The sequence below is a fragment of the Chelonoidis abingdonii genome, chromosome 15 (assembly GCF_003597395.2).
Source record: "Chelonoidis abingdonii isolate Lonesome George chromosome 15, CheloAbing_2.0, whole genome shotgun sequence".
NCBI classification, from domain to species: Eukaryota; Metazoa; Chordata; order Testudines; family Testudinidae; genus Chelonoidis; species Chelonoidis abingdonii.
The window spans coordinates 44,842,225-44,861,965 of NC_133783.1; the positions used below are offsets into that span (position 1 = coordinate 44,842,225).

Here is a 19,741-nt window from a genome sequence, read left to right on the forward strand (position 1 = left end):
CATGTACTTGCTCACAACTGTCCTTTGGACAATCGTCTACAGCCTTATTGAAACACCAATGGCAGATATTTACCACCAACAAGTGGGTCAAGCAAGGTCATCACACCGGGGTATTCCTGTCCCATTCCTCTTCATTAGCTCCCCACCTCACCCACACAGCCTCCCTTTCCCTCTTTCAGGGACACCTTTCACAGAGCCCACTCTTCCAGCAAGAAGTACAACATCTTATTTCACCTGGTGCTATCCGAACTCGTTGCCCAAATGCCACAAGAGGGAAAGGATCTGCCCCCTTAATTTCCTAAACACAGAAAAACTGGAGGAATGGCGACGCATTCGTCGACCTCAGCAGTACTCCATACAATTTCGTCAGAAACAAAAGTTTGCAATAATGGTTACCTCACCACCATCAATTCCAGCCCGAAAGCAGGGTGATTTGGTTTCAAGCCCTCGACCGTAACAAGACGCCTTATTGCACGTCACTATCCACACGTTTTCTCCTTTTTTACCTTTGGCTCGATGCATTTACTAATACAGAGTTCTACATTGGCCTTTCCACTGCCCCTCGAGTTTTCTCTCAAACTTCTACCGGTAGTCACGCCTACCTCCGGAAACAAGGGGTTTAGTAATATTTCCTACCTGGACCGATTGCTTTCTCAAGGGCCTTCCACACACGCCGAGGCCTACCGCTTCAATAAAAATCACCATCGAGTGTTTTTCAATCCCTGGGGCCTGGCAACCCAATGCGAAAAAATCCACATTAAGTCCTATCCAACGCCTGACTTTATAGAAGCAAGCTCAGACTTGGGCCCAGAACCGACGGGCATCCTTCCATCCCAGACGTGTCAATACTATACAACTGCGGCTGCAAAGGCTTCACGGCAAGCCCTCGGTCGGTGCACCCGAGGACTGCCATCTCAACTTAACTGGAGCACATGGCCTCGTGCACTTTCTTGGTCAGAATGCATGTCTCGCACATTGAGAGTGTTTCCAAGCTTGACTGGGCCAACGGTTTACAACACCAAACGTGCACTCAATAAACAAATCATTGACCATACCTTACTGGGCAAGGACTCTGTCATAACGGTGGACAGTCCTCTGACACTCTCATGTCTGGAGTCCTCCTCCAGAACTCTGCCAACGTGGTGATGAATGACACCGACGCATCCCTCACTGGCTGGGGGGCCCATATCTCGTCATCCACACGGTACACGGGCTATGGTCTCCACTACCCAGACCTTCCCTAAACATAAAATGTTCTAAGCAGCTTCGCGCATTCCGGAATGCTTGCCGTCTGTCCTCCCAACTAATCAAGAATCAGCATGTACGCGATAACTAACAGACACAATTGCCTGCATGTTCTAGCATCAGACAAAACGAGGGGCTCGTTCCCACTCTCTCTTTGTTCAAGAACCATGGAAAGCTCTGGAATTGGTTGCGTTGCAAACCACATCCAGAATATAAGCCTGTTATACAATCCCAGGCGTGATGGAACACCATGCTCGATGAGCTAGCAGACGCTTCAGAGATGGGAAGGGTCAAACCCACTCCCACACGCGCCCCAGCCAGATCATCGAAACTGGTGGGGAGCGTTGGCTTTAACCCTCCCTGGAGCGGAGGCAAGAAGCAGAACAGTCTCACAGGAGAGACTTTAAACAAGGGTGGGGGTCCCCCGGAGATGCCCTACCCTCTGTGCTGACAACCAAAGGCAGGTCCTCAAGCTTTTCTGGATGCTCAGCCACAGCTTCTCACAGAGAGCTACTGAGGCAGGGAACGACTTCCAATCGTCAGCGAAGCGTCGTTGTCGCTCCTGTCCCGTTGGCACCTAGGCAAAATTGGTCGCGGAGTGCAGCGAGGTGCACTCCCCTGGGCAGGGGCGCGGCAAGAGGCCATGGGTGCCAGCAGCGTGCCCCTGCCTCAGCCGCTGCAATGGCCGCAGTGCCGGCAGCGCACTACTCCTGGGCACACCCAAACCGGCGCGGTGCCGGCAGCTGCGCCTCTTCAAATCCTCTACCCAGACATGAGCATTGGAATAACCGGCTCATGGCCGTCACCAAAGGTTTCCTGAAGGGGCGCCAAACCCTATAACAGATGTTAAGTCACCTACCCCCTGGGAATTTTCACGTAGTAGTGTCCTGTTTAATCCCACATACCTTTGAGCCCTTAGTCACCTGCTCTTTTGCACCTCTCAATGAAAACAGCCCTTTTGGGTGGCCCATTAACCTCCACCGAACGGGCAGGCGAGAATAGGCAGCTCTGGTGGCGGAATCACATGTGCCCTCTTCTTCAAAGACAGAGTTGTTCTGCGGCGTTACACCCAAAAACTTTCTTCCAAGAAGTTCATGTTTCCTTTTCACCTGCAATGTAACCAATTTACAGTTACAACTTTCTTCCCGAAACCACACGCAAACTCCCTTGAGGCCACGATGCCACACACCTGGTGTGCATAGGGCCTTGTGCCTTTTATCTGGACAGAAACGACCCTCCGAGGCTGCGCTGGACTCTTTGTCTCTAGTTGCGGAGTTCAAGGGCATGGCCTATCTCTGGCTCGAAGCTTCGAGATGCAATCTCTGAGTGCGACACGTCTCTGTTATCAGATAGGGGAAACCATTTACAGACCTCCGGCATTGATCGGGACACATTCCATTGGAATCTGTATCCTACCTCTGTAGCGCTTCCTACGCAGAGTACCTTGGTCAGACATTCTGTGGGGCCGGCCACCGGGGCCTGCTCCACCATGCATTCATTAACTTCATCTATGCCTTCCTTCAAGGGCCCCTCTCTGACATCGATTAGGCAGGGCAGTATTGCTGTATCTGGCATTCCTGCCAGAGTCCGAAGTCGTACTCGCCTGAGATACATTGGCTTTGAAGTCACCTAAAGTGGAGCACCCACAAGGACATCTTCTCTCGCTTCGAAGAGATTACGCACCTTGGTGGCAGTAACTGACGTTTCTTCGACGATGAGTGTCCCTGCTTGGGTTGCTCCACCTACACACGCTCCTCCCTCTACTTCGGAGTTGGGGTATGCCTTCCGTTGTAGAGAAGGAACCTGAGGGTATCGGGCCGCCACCTGGCTCTCTGAGTGAACGACACTCAGAATTGAGTGACGAGTTTTAAGCATGCGTGGCCGGCATAGGTAGTAACTGGCTGCAATAAAATCTACTGATCAAGAGGCGCGTGGGCGCACCGACACCTAAAGTGGAGCACCCACAGGGACACTCATCTCGAAATAAAGGTCAGTTCCTGCAGCAAGGGTGAGTAACTGCGCTCTTTATTCTTGACCAGGTAATGGGCAATTAAAGAACAGTTATAGGAGGGTTTTGGAATAAATGAAGGATGAAGGATAGAGTATTATAAAGTAGTGAGTCTCTTAAAACCTCAATACAGAATATATGAACAGTTCGGAATGGCTACTATAAGAACAAGAAAAAACATCTGCATTGCCATGTATGAATGATCATAAAATCCTTAGGAAGGAAGGACCTGGACTGTTTGACCTTGTGCCCTACAGTCGTATGTGGTATGACAATGTCTTCTCCTTTGGTAAATTAAGAGTTTGACTCAAAGAGTGACACAATATACTAGAAGGGGTAAGGCAACTATAGCGAAGTGTGCGAGGCGGCACACAAGTGATTTCAGTGGCACTCACACTGGCTGGGCTAGCCACGGTCCGAGCGGGTCTGCATTTTAATTTAATTTTAATGAAGTTTTTTTTTTAAAAACCTTATTTACTTTACATACAATAGTTTAGTTATATATTATAGACTTATAGAATGAGACCTTCTAAAAACGTTAACGTATTACTGGCATGAGAAACCTTTAAATTAGAGTGAATAAATGAAGACTCGGCACACCGCTTCTGAAAGGTTGCCGACCCCTGTATTAGAACAAGCCAGATGTGTGATCATGGGACTTGTTTCCTGTTCCTATTCTGGCTCTCTCCCTCTCTTCTTTATTATTGGTCTCTAGGTATTTATAAAACACCTATCTGCACTCTACAAAGATTAAAAATGTGGTGAAACAACAGCTCTCACCAATTTTTTTCTTCTTCTCATTTTAAAAAATTGAATGATCAGGAAGTGTTGATTGGTTCTTGTGTCTAAATGTTTTTGGAAATCCAGCACTGGGGCACTACTGGAGCTTGAGTGGTGATGCCATTGGTGCTCATGTGGCTACCAGAGTTCATATTGCTGTCCTATCTAAACCTGCTCTGATCAGGGCTAGATAAGATGTTGGTAAAGCAGTGCCAGTGCCTCAGGTGTGGAAGGGCTCTCATTCTTGCTGTCACTGGTTGAGCTGCATTGATGGTAGATTAGCAGTGGAGATTTTTTTTTAAAGATCCCAGCTAGACACAGTATAAGGTCTTTTGGATGCTTAGATGCCCTATAAGGACTTTATCCATAAAATCGTCCTCATGGTGTTATACATTATAATAATTTTTGGTCAGTGAGCATGAGACAAAAACATTTTCAGATTCCTATTTCCTCTTCACTTTTAATATATAAATATAGTTATAAACTGAGGCAGGTCAAACATCCTCTCTGTGCAATCCCTTATCATGGTAACCCCAGGATAGTAGGGACGACAGGATATGAAATGAGATAATTATCACAAGAGATCTTTACAGGAAAATAGTGCATTGAGGAATGAAATTCTTTTATCAGACTTCGCCAGGTCTTCTAAACGATGGGCATTCCTTACATCTGAGAGGCAGGACCGAGTTGAACTCCAGATTTGATTATTTCCTGTTTCTTCCATACATGGATTTGGGTGGAGTTGTTTACTCTTCAGCAACATTTGGCTTCAATACTTTCACATAAATGCACCCAGCATGGGCAAAAATTAAAAAAAGCTAAGCAGCATGCATTTCATTGTTTGGAAACATCCGTTTCTGTGACTTAGGAGAACAAAATACATCCTAATACATCCAGATTTTCTCTCATTTTCTGGCTCATGGACTGGGTGGTGTTTAATATGCAGTATTAAGAAGCTATTTAAATATTTTGCATCAGAGTTTTTGTGTTTACCCCCTCCCCCTTTAAAACATTGTGTTTAGGTAGATTCCCTTTAAACAAACAAACAAGTAAATAAATACTAGGCTATAATAATGTCCCAGTGTTTTCAAGGAAATTTGCATTTTGAAAGACACTGTTGGAGACCAGCAAGTACATGCAATTACTATATGTAAATCATTTCACTTGGTTCCTAATCTTGCTGAAGATCAAGAACTACAGTTTTTTTTGTTTTTTTTTTAGTATATGTCTTCCTCTTTCTTGCGCTTTAAAATTCCATTATATGGCAAGATTTGTTTATGTTTTAATTGCTCTCCCTGATATTTTTAAGTCTTGCCTGCTTACAGTTATTTTATTTTTTGTAATGTTTAACCGTGTGATTATATTGAGATTTAATTGGATATAGAAATCATTAAGAGTAAATAGAAGTTTTGTGCTCAACTAGCTGTGTCCTGCACAGCAAAAATGGAAAAACCTTTTCTTAATAACAGTTTCATGTAAAGGTTGTGAAGTGACCTGTTTTTTTTCTGTGCCTTTCACATCTGGTTTTCTCCAGTTTATTCATGCCTGCTAAATCCCATTCTGGGTGCTCTTGTCATATTTTTAATAGTCTCTTAAGTTGTGTTCTTATTGCTGCTTGGTATCCTCACAAACATCTGTCAAACACAAATGGACTGGTTAAAATTATTAGGAAGGGCCCCAGAATGGAAATTAAATTAAGCTATGCAATATGCCTATGGTGGGGGTGGTTATTATTTATCATTATTTTCCTTTGCAGAAAGCTTTTCTCCAGGGAATGGTAGCGTCAATAGAGCTGGTCAGAGAAGCTTTGATGGTGCCACTTTCTGTCAGAAAATGCAGTTTAGTCAAGATCAAAACACTTTGCGAAATCATGTTGATTTCACCAAAATTTTGTTTTGGAGGAAAAAAGTTCTAGGTTGGAACTCCCCATTTTGAACTTTTGGAATGAAACATTCAATTTTGGAATGAAACAAATTGGAATGGGGATTTTCTTTTGTGGAGAATTTTGGAATTTTGGGGTTCCTAATCAGAATGAAACCAAATTTTGAAATCCCAGTATCCTTCACAAAACGGAATTTGCATTCTCTATACGGCTCTAATAGTGAATGAGTGAATTTGTGTTGTTTCTAGACTATATATGGAGATTAAACCATGTGATATAGTCCTCTTCTGGCTACCGTGAGAATCAAGGATGGAAGAGGGTAGAGACTCTGCTTTGAATATACTTGGGGGGGGAGCAAGATGTAGATGTGCCTTTGATTGATAATGGGCCAAAGACATGGAAGATAATCTTTGTTTGGGTAGGTGGACTGTACCCTATATACTCATTCATAAGCTGAATTGTTTTAAAAAAAGAAAGGGAAGCACCAGAGAAGGGGATCGGCTTATGAACAGGTATAGAGAAGGAGAGGTGGGGCACAGCCCCTCCCCCAACAGAGGGAGCAAGGAGAGGCAGCAGAGCCAGAAGGAAAGAGGCAGGGCCAGAGTCTCTCCACTTCTGGCCACGCTGCTTTCCCCCCAGCCTCCAAAGCAGCTGCAGCTCCGGGGCTGGCAGGCTGCAGCCATGCCACTTGGCCCTGCCCCCCAGAGCAGGCTGTGGTCACGCCACCCGGCCCGCCGGAGCATGCTGTGGCCATGCTGCCCAGCCCAGCCTGCTGGAACATGCTGCAGCCACGCCGCCTGGCCCGGCCCACTGGATCAGGCTGCAGCCGTGCTGCCAAGCCTGCTGGAGCAGCTCCAGCCAGGTCAGAGACATCCTCCCCTGGCCCTCCCCAGATAAGGTGGGAAGGGATGGGGAGAGAGTGGGGTCCCGGGCTAGGGGTGGAGTCATGTAGGGGGTGGTCACAGAGGTTGCTTCCCTGTCTCCCAGCTTCTCCTCCCAAAAAAATTTCCCCACCAGTTGCTGTCCTGGCCCATCAGAGTAAGCAGCTGGCGCGCCAGGACACTTTGTTTACTTAGGTTTAGCTCTGTGCCTGCGGATGCTGAAGGTGAACAAACCATCTTGGCCTCCCAGCGGCTAATCCTGATGACCCAGGAGCCAGTTTGCTGACCCCTGAATTATACAGTCAGCTTATGAACGGGTTATAAAATTTTTCCCTTTTTTACAGATTCATCCTGGGGGGTCGGCTTATAAACAAACAGACTTATGTTGAGTATATACTTAGTGGGCGGACAGTGATTTGTGAGGGCTTGTAACCTGTATTTGGCATGTACATGATGCAGGGTTCCTCGATACACAAATATATAACTTTAGATTCTAAGTAGTAATCTTAACATACAGGTAACAAAGTTTTCTTCATATGTTCAGACACATGTGTTTCTTGCAGTTTATAATCTGAAAATATAATTACCACGTGCAGTGCTGCTGAAATGAGCCAAGACTTATAAATGGAGATTTTGACCATATGAAAAGTGAAGCCATTGTGAATGAGAACTTTTATTGTCAGGATTTGTTTTAATATACAGCATATAAAAGTGGAGCCTTGGTAATGAGAGTAAAGGAAGCCCCAGGGCCTGTTTTGATTGCACTGGTAACACCATAGACTTTATCAGAAGAAACATAAATACAACCATGGTGAAAGTGTTTAGCTCCATGAAACTGTCACTACAAAGAAGAAACTATATGTTAATTGGGATCTCATAAATAACCTGTAATTCATTAGGAGTCTTGACAGATTAAATAAACTTGATTCAACAGAAATATGAAAACAAAAATTATAAAAAAATTCCTCAAAAATCAGTACTAAACCGGCTCCTTAGGATGGTACAAGTGGGGTGCTGTGCAGCCAGCAAGGGGCATGATGTTGCCATCTGTGGAAGTTTGGCGGGAAAAGGAGATGAGAGATTGACAGGTCTTGTAGATTGTGTAACAGTAGTGCTATGTGAACTTGGGATCTGAACTGTTATTTTACCCATCCCGTATGGTGCAGTCTGGTGATATTGCTTGGGAGATCTTCTCTTAAAGAACACAAGGGATGCAAAGAAATCATTCGGGGGGAGGGATAGCTCAGTGGTTTGAGCATTGGCCTGCTAAACCCAGGGTTGTGAATTCAGTCCTTGAGGGGGCCATTTGGGGATTGGTCCTACTTTGAGCAGGGAGTTGGACTAGATGATCTCTTGAGGTCCCTTCCAATTCTATGATTGTCCTTCATTCTTGCCACACAAGAGAAAATGCTGCTGATCTGAGAGGGTGGAAGGCTGTGGGGGGCAATTTTTGGGAAAGGGTTAAAAGAGATCACTGAGATCCTTAAAATCTGCAGTCACTCTTTGTGGACAATAGCGTCCATCCCACGTGATCAAGCTCACAATACGTTACTCTCATGAGATCCACAAATGATGCTTTCCTGCCTCCCTCCCTGTGCAGCACGGGCCCAACTCCAAACAGACTTTCAGCTTGGACCTGCTGCCCAGCCAAATCTCCCTGGGAGTGGGACGGGTATTTATTAAGTTAAAAGACAGGTATATCTTTTTAAATGCTGATAATGGAAATGCTATCTGTTTGTATGGCATTATCTACATTAACACTCAGTTGATTTTTTTAGTATAACAAGCTCTTGATTTTAGGAAAAGCTTCTGTGTCTGGAATGGAAGTTTTGGTACTTTAGAATGTTTCATTAATTATTAATGTGAGTGGGACTCATGTTCTGTAGCATCCCTTACATTTTAAAAAAATCAATTAATTATTGCTATAAATCTCTGAGATTATGCTGCAGTCGTGTTGCTGGGAAATTGGCCATTAACTACCAGGAAATCGCCTATTTTCCATCAGTCAGAATTCAGCTGTACCAACACAGCCCTTTTCTTTTTATAAATTAACTATCAATGTGATGCATAATTGATAACCATTTATAATAATAACAATAATCTCCGTGAAATTGTCATCTTGATATGCAGCAGATTTGTTAGAGCCTTTACCCCGCTCCCTCATTTCACTCGAGCTTACTGCATTCGTTAACTATTAATAACCTGTGTTTTCTGGGAGATTGTTCTTGCACTGACCTTTTTGGGGGGGGGGGGAGGGGTTGCACAAGCTTAGTTGCTGGAGGTGAAGGGGTAATATACAAGATATATAACAGTACTTTGCAATTAATGCCATTTATATGAAGATCTCAAAGGGCTGTGCAAAGGTAGGTAAGTGCTGTTATCCCCTTTTCACAGAAGGGGAAACAGATGCACAGAGAGGTTATGTGTATTGCCCAACGTCAGCTGCTTGACATCAACCCTGTGTTCTCTAAGTCCCAGACACCTATGTTTACCATGGTCCTTGTCACTTTGTATCATAAGACATTGTTACTTAAAATTTTATGTACTGTGTTGTTAAACTTTATGTATTTCACATCCACAGTGTGCAACACTACTGACAATGGGGTAGAGGGCTTTCCGTAATACTTATTAGATGACAATAATTCCCTTCCTCTGTTGTACTGTGGTAACCTTGAATGAACGGTGCACAATTTGAGATTCTCTACATTTTTTTGTTTGACTGTTTTAACACTTTATGGTGCTTTTCTTTAATTGTGCCCGTAAAATGCTGAAATTTGGCAGCTCTATACTGATTACTCTTTGGGGAAAAGAACAGGAGTACTTGTGGCACCTTAGAGACTAACAGATTTATTTGAGCATAAGCTTTCATGGGCTACAGCCCACTTCATTGGATGAAATACCATCCTATACTGGAAACCTGCTGACCACTATACTTACCTACATGCCTCCAGTTTCCTTCCAGGACACACCACACGATCCATTGTCTACAGCCAAGCTCTAAGATACAACCGCATTTGTTCCAATCCCTCAGACAGAGACAGGCCCCTACAAGATCTCTATCAAGCATTCTTAAAACTACAGTACTCACCTGCTGAAGTGAAAAAACAGATTGACGGAGCCAGAAGAGTACCCAGAAGTCACCTACCAAGACAGGTCCAACAAAGAAAATAACAGAACGCCACTAGCCCTCACCTTCAGCCCCCAACTAAACCTCTCCAGTGCATCATCAAAGATCTACAACCTTCCTGAAAGATGATCTCTCACTCTTTCCAGATCTTGGGAGACAGGCCAGTCCTTGCTTACAGACAGCCCCCACAACCTGAAGCAAATACTCACCAGCAACCACAGACCACACAATAAAAACACTAACCCAGAACCTATCCTTGCATCAAAGCCCGACTCCAACTCTCATATACCTATTCAGTGACATCATCATAGGACCTAATCACATCAGCCATGCCATCAGGGGCTTGTTCACCTGCAACATTACAATGTGATATATGCCATCATGTCCAGCAGTGCTCCTCTGCCATGTACTTGGCCAAACCAGACATCCTACACAAAAGAATAAATGGACACAAACGACATCAGGATCATAACATTCAAAAACCAGTAGGAGAACACTTCAACCTCTCTGGCTTCTCAGTAACAGACTTAAAGGTGGCAATTTGCAACAGAAAAGCTTCATAAAACAGACTCCAACGAGAAAACTGCTGAACTTGAATAAATATGCAAATTAGACCCTATCACTTAGCTTTAATAGAGACTGGGAATGGTGAGCCATTACACACTTGATCTATTTCCCCATGTTAAGTATTTCACACCTCTTGTCAAACTATCTGTTAATGGCTATCTTGATTATCACTACAAAAGTTTTAATTAATTAGCCTCTTAGAGCTGGTAGGACAACTCCCACCTTTTCATGTTCTCTGTACGTGTATATAAATCCTTACTATATGTTCCATTCTGTGCATCTGATGAAATGGCTGTAGCCCACAAAAGCTTATGCTCAAATAATTTGTAGTCTCTAAGGTGCCACAAGTACTCCTGTTCTTTTTTGTGGATACAACAACATGGCTGCTACTCTGAAACCTGTCTTTGGGAAAGAGTTTCTTGCTGTAGTAGCCTTTGCTACCAGTATGTGGCATTAAATCAATGTGCAGCTTTGCTACCCTCACTTCAGTGTTTCCCAAACTTGTTCCACTGCTTGTGTGGAGAAAGCCCCTGGCGGCCGATTTGTTACCTGCCCGGCCGATCGCGGCTCCACTGGCTGCGGTTTGCTGCTCCAGGCCAATGGGAGCTGCTGGAAGTGGCGCGGGCCGAGGGAGGTACTGGCTGCCGCTTCCAGCAGCTCCCATTGGCCTGGAGCAGCAAACAGCGGTCAGTGAGAACTGTGATCGGCCGGACCTGTGGACGGGGCAGGTAAACAAGCGGCGGAACAAGTTTGGGAAACACATTTACTTTATTGCCTTTCCTCTGAGTTTCAGTGAAGTGCCCTGCAACTCCTTGTTTGATATAGCTCATGTGCCCCTGCAGCAACAAAGTAGAGAGGTTTGGTAAACTCACTAAGAATCCAGGGAAACCTAAAGTGGCTGTTCCAGAAGATATTTGCAATGCCTACACTAGTGTGCTGCTGTGAGTTGCTGTGATCAGATGGGTACACCCACTTGCCTATCTTTGTGAGTGTTTTCTAAGTGGCCCTGCATCTTTGTCTCTTGAGCCAGACTCCTTCAAGTACATAGAATCTTTTGATTAGATTTGTATCTTTAAAGTTGCTCGTGATATAGTGTGTAACAGGTGGATCTTAATGGTATCTGAACCAAGAACTTGTTAATGCTTCCATCATTGTGTGTATGTACATACAAAGGCAGTTCTCCCCACCCTCTCTCCACCTTCATTTCACCCACCACAGATGACCTTGAATGACAGATGTTGGCTTTGAACATCAGTTCCTTCTCCAACAAAAACCTCTTCTTCACCTAAAAACATGAACAGTAGAACCTCACCAGCTTGCTCTGATGACTGGAAGACCAAGTAGGTCGGCATAACACAAGACAAGGATACTATATCAAAATCTAGCTCATGTTCATCAACCTTTCCCCAAGCACCTGAGGCAGGATAGTTTTAACACTGAATTACTGGGAGTATAGCTTTATTTAGTAAAATTTTAATGCCTGTGGTAGACAGTTACTGGAAATCAGATGTCAGCAAGAGCTCTTTTCACTTATTTCCCAATTCATTTAACAATTAGGTGGTGCTTGCTCTGAAAAGCAACCTCATGTCAAAGGTTTATGATAGGACTGTTGCATTAAAGTCCCAGAATGGCACTTCTAGTCTCTATTCTGAGCGCAGACTGCTCAGATGTGCATATTTCAAGAACTAAACAAAACTTGTGCTCTATTTAAAAAAAATAAAGAAAAAGTGATGCATAATATGCAAGTGTCTCTATTTGCCTGATTTTGTTAATTCCTTTGGGAAAGAATTGGGACCTTGTCTCTTTATAGAACACTTCTTATAAATTAGCCATATCTGCCAGTTACTAGATTGCTTTATTTAATGAGACACAGATATGTGGCAGCCTTTAAAGGGTGTGTGTGTTGGAAATGTCACATCCAGCATCAAATGTGTAATACTGGCCTTTTGAGTACAACTGAGAGAACAAACTGCAATTGTGGTTGGGCCGTGTGTAAAAAAAAATTGTGGGTAACATATCTCTCTCTATAGAGAGAAACTCTGGAAGTTTCAGGAGTCCAAAGTGTAGTTCCAGTGACAACTATTTTACTGGAAATGAATTGAATAAGACTTGATATCCGAAGTGCAAGTGTTCAAAGGAGATATCAGAAGAGCAAAGTAACTTTTCTTTTGCTCTGTCCCTAATCTTTCAGAGCCGGTGAATACCGTTTGGGTTTCTGAGGCTGAAATGAAACCGGCAAAGCTTACCTATAACACTTTAACAATACTGCCATGCTCATGTATATTGGTGCTCCTTGAGAACATGAGTAGAAAGTATTCAGTTTGTAACTTTCATTTCAGAAAGTCCACAGTAATGTCAAGTATAGACTATTGTCATCCTTTGCACCAAGGGTCCTAAATATAAGGATTCTTTTTCCTTGTTTCAGGGTTTATAGTGCCGTTATGCACTCAGACTCCTGTGAATTTTCCTGAGATTTGGAGGACTGCTTTGCTTTTTGAATCAGAAAGTTACAAAATACAGTAAAGAATGGCACTTGTGGATAAACACAAAGTCAAACGACAGCGATTGGACAGAATTTGTGAAGGTAAGACTGAGCATAATCCAATATTTCTAATGAAATCCGCATCGATTCTTCAAACGAAAGTAGAATTGCTCAACTATGGGTAGCATTGGTGTTTGTAAGTGAAACACCTGTTCCTGTTTTGAAAGTGACCTGCAAATGATAAGACTTTGGCTTACTGGCCATCTCATTTGCATTGCTTAGTAATTTATAGTGGAATGGCACTCTTATCTGTAGTCTAGGTGCTGTCATATCAAGATGTTGGCTCTACTTTGTGTTTACATTGCCTTACAGTGACGGTGCTGCTTTGTGAAAAGTTCCGTCCTGTGAGCCTATGTGAAAGTTAATGATCTAAATCCCAAATGGAAATGAGTAGGGGGTAGCTCTTCCCAGCATTCCCTCACTAAGTCACACCAGTGCCAGTGCCCCAGACTATGTGAGAGAGATTGCTGGATGCAAAACAACTACCTCTCTTGTTCACGCACTCATGGCAATGCCATGCTATCTAGCTTAGCATTTTGAACGCATTTTGAGCAATGTCAGTTATGATAGGCACTCTGAAACCAGTTTATGGTTTAAATGGCAATTTAAACAACCGAGATTTTCCGGAGACAACTTACTCCTACACTCCCCAGGCTACAGTAAATTCAGCTCTTCTGCAACATTGACAATTTCTATATGTGTTAACTGTATTTGTTGTTGAAATGTAACTGAATGTATCGATAAACAGTTTTTCCTTCATTAGCAAATGTGTGATGCCAAGACAAATTTGTAGATCCATTCTTTATTGATAGCATGTATTTGGGTGCATTAGCCCAGGTAGGTTTTTTCTTTACTTTTCTGCATTTTGTTCAGTGTCACAACAGAATGACAGCCAGTAGTTAATGTATCTCTTCTGCAGTTTCAGATGGCGTAAGCTACTTTTATTTACTTAGGAGAAAAGTCAAGTGGTGCCAGACAACCTCAGAGTTTCCAATGTGCTCGCTGATACTTCTCTGAGAGCTGGTGGCCATCTCATAAAAATTTTACAAGCTGTAACAAAAAAGGAACAAAGTGTCATTCAAGCAGCTGTAGCTTAAATCTTGTCTGCTGAATGATTACCTATGTTTAAAGGAAGAATCTGTCCAGATACATGGTTTCAACTTTTACCAACAATGTCTTGTAGGGGCACACTTCGAAGTATTATGTTAAATGCTCCCAGGCAAAATTGTGCTCTTGGATGTGGGCACACAACTCCCATTGAAGTTTTATGATGCCGAGAAATGCATTTTATAACAATTTTCAGCAGAACATATAAGACCCCTCAGGTTGCACAACTGAAGGAGAAACTGAGTCCCTACATGTTTTGCTCTAGTAGTTATGGACTGTGTTTTTCTTGATACAGCAGTAATTAAATACAACTCCTTTGCTATCATTTTAAACTTGCCATGAATTATTTAACCATTAATTGAGTGGGGTGATCCTAGTGATCTCCTTGGATATACAACCCGCACATTGATACTGATATCCCTTAGGAAGTGGCATTATTCATCAGATAGGGCTGCATTTCAAGCTCAGTGCAGAGAGCACGAAATTGAAAAATGAGTTCTTCATTTAATCAAGTAATATAGAAAAATGTAAAAGCCATTCCACCTGTCAGTTTAATTAACCCAGTCAAAACTGGGTTAATCTGCGTTAACTCTGCTCCAGAGCGTGTTGCCTTTGTAATACGGGAGGGTGTGGGGGGAGGAAGGAAGGTGCTGACAGTGGCCAGAATATATGGCAGCAAAGAGTTACATATCTATCCATTTGAAAAGCCATAAACACTCAGGTGTAATGTTCTATCTTATCTTAGAAAAATGCCTTTGAACCTGACTTAAAAGACTTATATTGGCAGAGTTGGGATTTTCAAAAGCAGCCTTTCCAGTTTGATGTTTACTATCAGATCTGGTTGCTGAGTGAACAAGAAACTCAAAAGGATCATAGGACAAATCTGCTAACAGAACATTAGATGTGATTGAAGTTTAGATTATTTTCCTCTGAACAACTGATTTGAGCTTTTTGTTCTTTCTTGGCTAAAATCTTTTTCTAAGCTGTAAAAGTGCAGTTTAAATAACTTTTGAAAAAAGCACATTTGCTGTTCACTAACTTTATTTGTGATTTGAATTAAGTTGATGGTATTTACTGTTGTGCAGCTGCAGCATGTCATGTTGTGTGTGACTCCCAAAATGTTTATAGGTAACAGGTTAGGACTGACTGTAATTACCATTGTAAAAATAATCCTGAAAAATAATTTTCCAGAGTCTTAGGCTAAATCTACACTTAAAACATTATGGCAGCGCAGCAGTGCCACAATGGTGCCTCAGTGTAGACATGCACTACAGTGACTGGAGGACTTCTCCAGTGGCTGTAGTTAATCCACCTCCCCGAGAGGCAGTATCTAGTGCTGTCTACACCAGAGGTTAGATTGGCTTACCTGCATCTCTCAGGGGAGTGGACTTTTCACACCCCCTGCCCAACGTAGCTCAGTCAATCTAAGTTTTCTGTGGAGACTAGCCCGTAGGGTTGTACGATTATCATACACCACATTGGCTTTGCTGAAGGCTATTTTTTGTTGTTGTTGTTGTTGAAAGATCTTATTGTGGTCAGGCTGGGCTATGGGGTAATAAATCCCTGAACACTGGCCATTCCAGCTGCTATGAAAGCATAAACTGAAAAAGCAGGCATTTTACTTTGCCTGGTTTTATCTTGGTGTCTTTGAATATTATACGGAATTGTTGGTGTAGGGGAGGCTACAGTAGCAGACAAATGAAAGAAGTGGGGCAGCTTCCACAGGAAACATTTAGAGAGACTAACACCAGAATATCCCATAGCTCAGTAGTTCAGGCATGCTCCTCAGATGTAGGAGACCAGTATTCAAATGCCTTCTCCACCTGGTTTTCCCACATCCTAGATGAGTGATCTCACCACTGGGCTAAAGGTTATAGGGAACTTGCCACTGGCACTACGACCATCACCACCTCCATCGGTTACTTTGTGACTCTAGCCGTGTTGAAAAAATCCATTCTGGTCAGAGAAAACATGGAAGCTCATCAGAACAACTTCCTACAGTTACAAGCAGTGCAGAAGGTGGTTCTCTCTACTCTAGTCTTACCTGCCCTGATGGATTTGGTTGCCATTCATGTGAAAAGCACTTCCAGACAGGAGCAAGAAAATACAAGTTAAAATTCCTGAATGAAAAAAGGGGAAATTCTCTTGCTTCTGGGTCAGGAAGCTTTTTGTTTGTTTACAGTAGTGTCCATTGTGTGATAGCTGCTTACCAAGACCTCATTAAGGACAGCTTCTGCTCTGAGGAGCTCACAACATAAGGCGTTTAATGATTAAAACCTGCACTGGGACTAATAAACAGCCTGTAGGTCAACTAAATACATGCTTTTGTTTGTTTGTTTACTGTTAAGAAATAAAAATTCCTGTTTATATCAGGAAATTTGTATCACACATGGTCGTTCAAAGAGAAACAATGTGTTAGAGATTATATCAAGTATGGATACATTTGCCAATACTGGGTAAAAATTACTCATTTAGAATAAATAGGGAAGTAGTCTATTAACAGATTTGAGTTGGCTTTGTTTCATGAGTATAATTCATTGTAGAGAGATTTTTTCTCCCATCCCAATAAAACTATATTTGTTTTTGTTTTTGCCTCTCAAAAGACGTAAAACCATCAGACTTTTTAGGAAGTAGCTTACCAAGTTTCTCCTTGGGGAAAGAGAGAGAAATTAATGGAGGCAAATAAAAAGTTTTATAGATCCTCAGCTGTTAAACTTATCCTGTGTTGATTTACACCAACTGAGATTCTGGCAAATTCCCCCTTAACATTTTGGTTAATGACTGGTTCCTCCTGATTTGCTGCCCTGTTCCAGTATATCCATGAAGTTCACTGGTCTATGCATTACATTACTCACATTTTTCACAAAAGCCTTTCCTTGAAGCTTATTACTCCTTGTGTTGTTGGTATCCATAATGAGGAACTAGATTCCAGTAATGCTGAGAAATATCTGAGTGGTGAAAAGGCATCATGGACATTAACAAGGTGTCCAGGTTCTTGGGGGATCCTTGCAATCAGTGTATGTAGGGTCTAATGAAGTTTGTGGGTCTTCAGATACAACCAAAAAAAGTGGACATAAATCCTGTGCAGGGAGTTCACGTGGATGAACAAAGTTCACAGCAACCACAATGGGTTCATAAATGTAGGTCAAGCTAAGTCCTCTCACCATGTTGATTCAAACTTTCCCCATAGGTATAAATGAACATTTCTTGGCTTGTGAATAAGCTATTGTGCATGTTCCAAATGAGACAGATGTGCAGTCATTTTTACAGCATTAAGGAATGTGGTGGTGTTGGTTCTTGTTCAAGCCTGTATTTGTATTTTATGCACATTTGCTTACTTGTATTACATCACCCAAGTGGTGGCATGGAGGAAAGCTCTATGACAACATTTAGAATGTGAGTTACACATGAAACAAGTTGTACAAATAACTAAAAAAACAAACAAAAAAATCCTGTTGGTTTTCTTTGGTAAAGTGTAAGACAAATTAATTGAGCCCTAATAGTACAGATAGGAATACTGGTGCAATATGCGTGAATTCCATGTGCAGCTTTTTTGTATTAGATATCCAACCTAGCCTGCTATTGAAAGTAGAACATCTTTGCCCATGGTGCTTTGTTAGCTGCCCATAACTCAAAATAAACACTTCTGTCTTTACTTCTTAACCCACACCTGTTGTAACTTTGTATTTGTCTAATCTACAGTTTAGCCTTGTTACTCCATTTCCCCCAGTCTAAAAATCAAGACTCCATGTAACAAGTGTTATAGCCTCATATCATTAGCACCTTTGGGTAGCCATTATCATTAACTACTTCTATACCATAGGCTTCATTTTCAGCTTTGATATTTTTCCCATTTATTCAGTTTATCTATTAATAAGATAACATAGTATCTGTGATTTTTTCCACCTCTATACTTCAGAATATGCAACCTGTAGTGTAGTCAGCAACCTGTTCTATCAATAAGTGAACTCATCTGAGCTGTACGATGTTAATTTTTCAGCTACATGATATTCTCAGTGACCGATTTGAACAATATATATCCTTATTCATCACTAACACCTTGAATGTGATCACCCTGAATTTTGGAGAAGTTTGAATCTGGCTCCACAGTTTCAGGCTTGAGCCCATCTCTACAAAATGTACCTATTACAAGCTATTTTGAAAGAAGTTGGACATCTAGTCTCACTAGAGTAAAATTGTAGGGAAACACATTATTTAGCTTTCTTTTACAAATATATTCTTCAGTACCCATGAACACAGGTAAGTACTACAATTTCTAGCACTGAGTATGAACTCTTCTTGCATTACACTTGAGTAATGCTTGTTAGTTTCCATTGGTGTAGCGATTGACTTTAGAAGAGTTTTATACTATGGATGAGTTTGACCCCCCTATGTTAAAGTTAACTCCAAGAAGTTTAAAGAAGTATCCCATATGGCATTGGGTTCAATGCTTGGATGACCGTTTTCTCACAAGAAGCAGCTTCTGACAGAGCTAGTGTCCATTCCAGCAGTGCAGATGGAGATGTATTTCCAGTATCTTGGTAATTCCTCCTAGGCAATTACATTCCTTGAAACACTTTTATTAATTGACCAGATATCCTGGTTGTATTTTTTTTTTCAGTGATCTCTCCCAAAGATTTATAGTCTTTAAAACAGGACTCCAATGTGTCCCATTTATGTACAGCAGCACGCTTTCACTTCTCCAGCAGGAGGTGCTGCTGACACTTCTGGGAGGCCATTCTCTCTAGCTTTTGCTGGGAAGGAGGAGAGCAAAGAAGTGATCGAATGAAACTAAAATTGGGCACTCCATCACCTAATGCACCTTTAGCCACAAGTGCAATGATTGTCATGAAATGTAGTTTAAGGAACCTCTTTTGCTGGATGGGATTTATTCCTCTGAGAAGAACAAATAGTCAGTAGATTTATTATTCTCATGCATGGGGTAATGAAGACTCAGTGTAAATTCCCCTCTCTCTTCTGCCCTCAGTTTTCTTCCTGTTGCTCTCCACAGGGCCTGATCCTGCCCTTCGATTAAGCTGTACCCCTTCTTCCTCTTTCATTACCCTGAGTGACATGTGTCCTGTTGTTTTATTTTGAGAATCTGGTCACATTACACTCCTGTTGCTCCCTTTGGACGTCCAAGAAGCATGTATCTGTTTTCCAGTAGGCAAAAGGATATTATAATATGGATATTTTCCTTAAGGTCAGACTTGATGCTCTAATGGTACCTTCTGACTTGTAATCTAAAACACAGGTTCTCAAACTGTTGGTCGGGACCCCAAAGTGGGGTACGACTGCATTTTAATGGAGTCACCAGGGCTGATGTTAGACTTGCTGGGGCCCAGGGCTGAAACCAAAGCCTAAGCCCCATTGCCCGGGGCTGAAACCGAAGCCTGAGCTCCACTGCCTGGGGCTGAAACCCAAGAGCTTCAGTCCTGAGCAGGGGGGCTAAGATTGCATGCCCACCCCAGGGCAGAAGCCCTGGGGCAGCTTTGCCAACTCTCCCCACGCCTCCACTCCCCCAGGGTAGTGGGGCTTGGGCTTCAGTCCCCCGCCTGGGGTCGTGTAGTAATTTTTGTTGTCAGAAGGGCGCCATGCTGCA

General features: G+C 42.6%; 1 protein-coding gene across 5 annotated transcripts in view; it reads left to right on the plus strand.

Moving 5' to 3' along the window:
• CTBP2 (C-terminal binding protein 2) overlaps positions 1 to 19,741 on the plus strand; it is a 230,760-nt gene that overhangs the window by 121,459 nt on the left and 89,560 nt on the right. For all 5 annotated transcript variants that reach the window (XM_075072475.1, XM_075072477.1, XM_075072474.1 and 2 more), the window contains one exon: positions 12,916 to 13,074. In XM_075072475.1, the coding sequence (XP_074928576.1) occupies positions 13,017 to 13,074 (58 nt within the window). In that variant the 5' untranslated portion in view covers positions 12,916 to 13,016. The remainder of the gene's footprint in view (positions 1 to 12,915; positions 13,075 to 19,741) is intronic.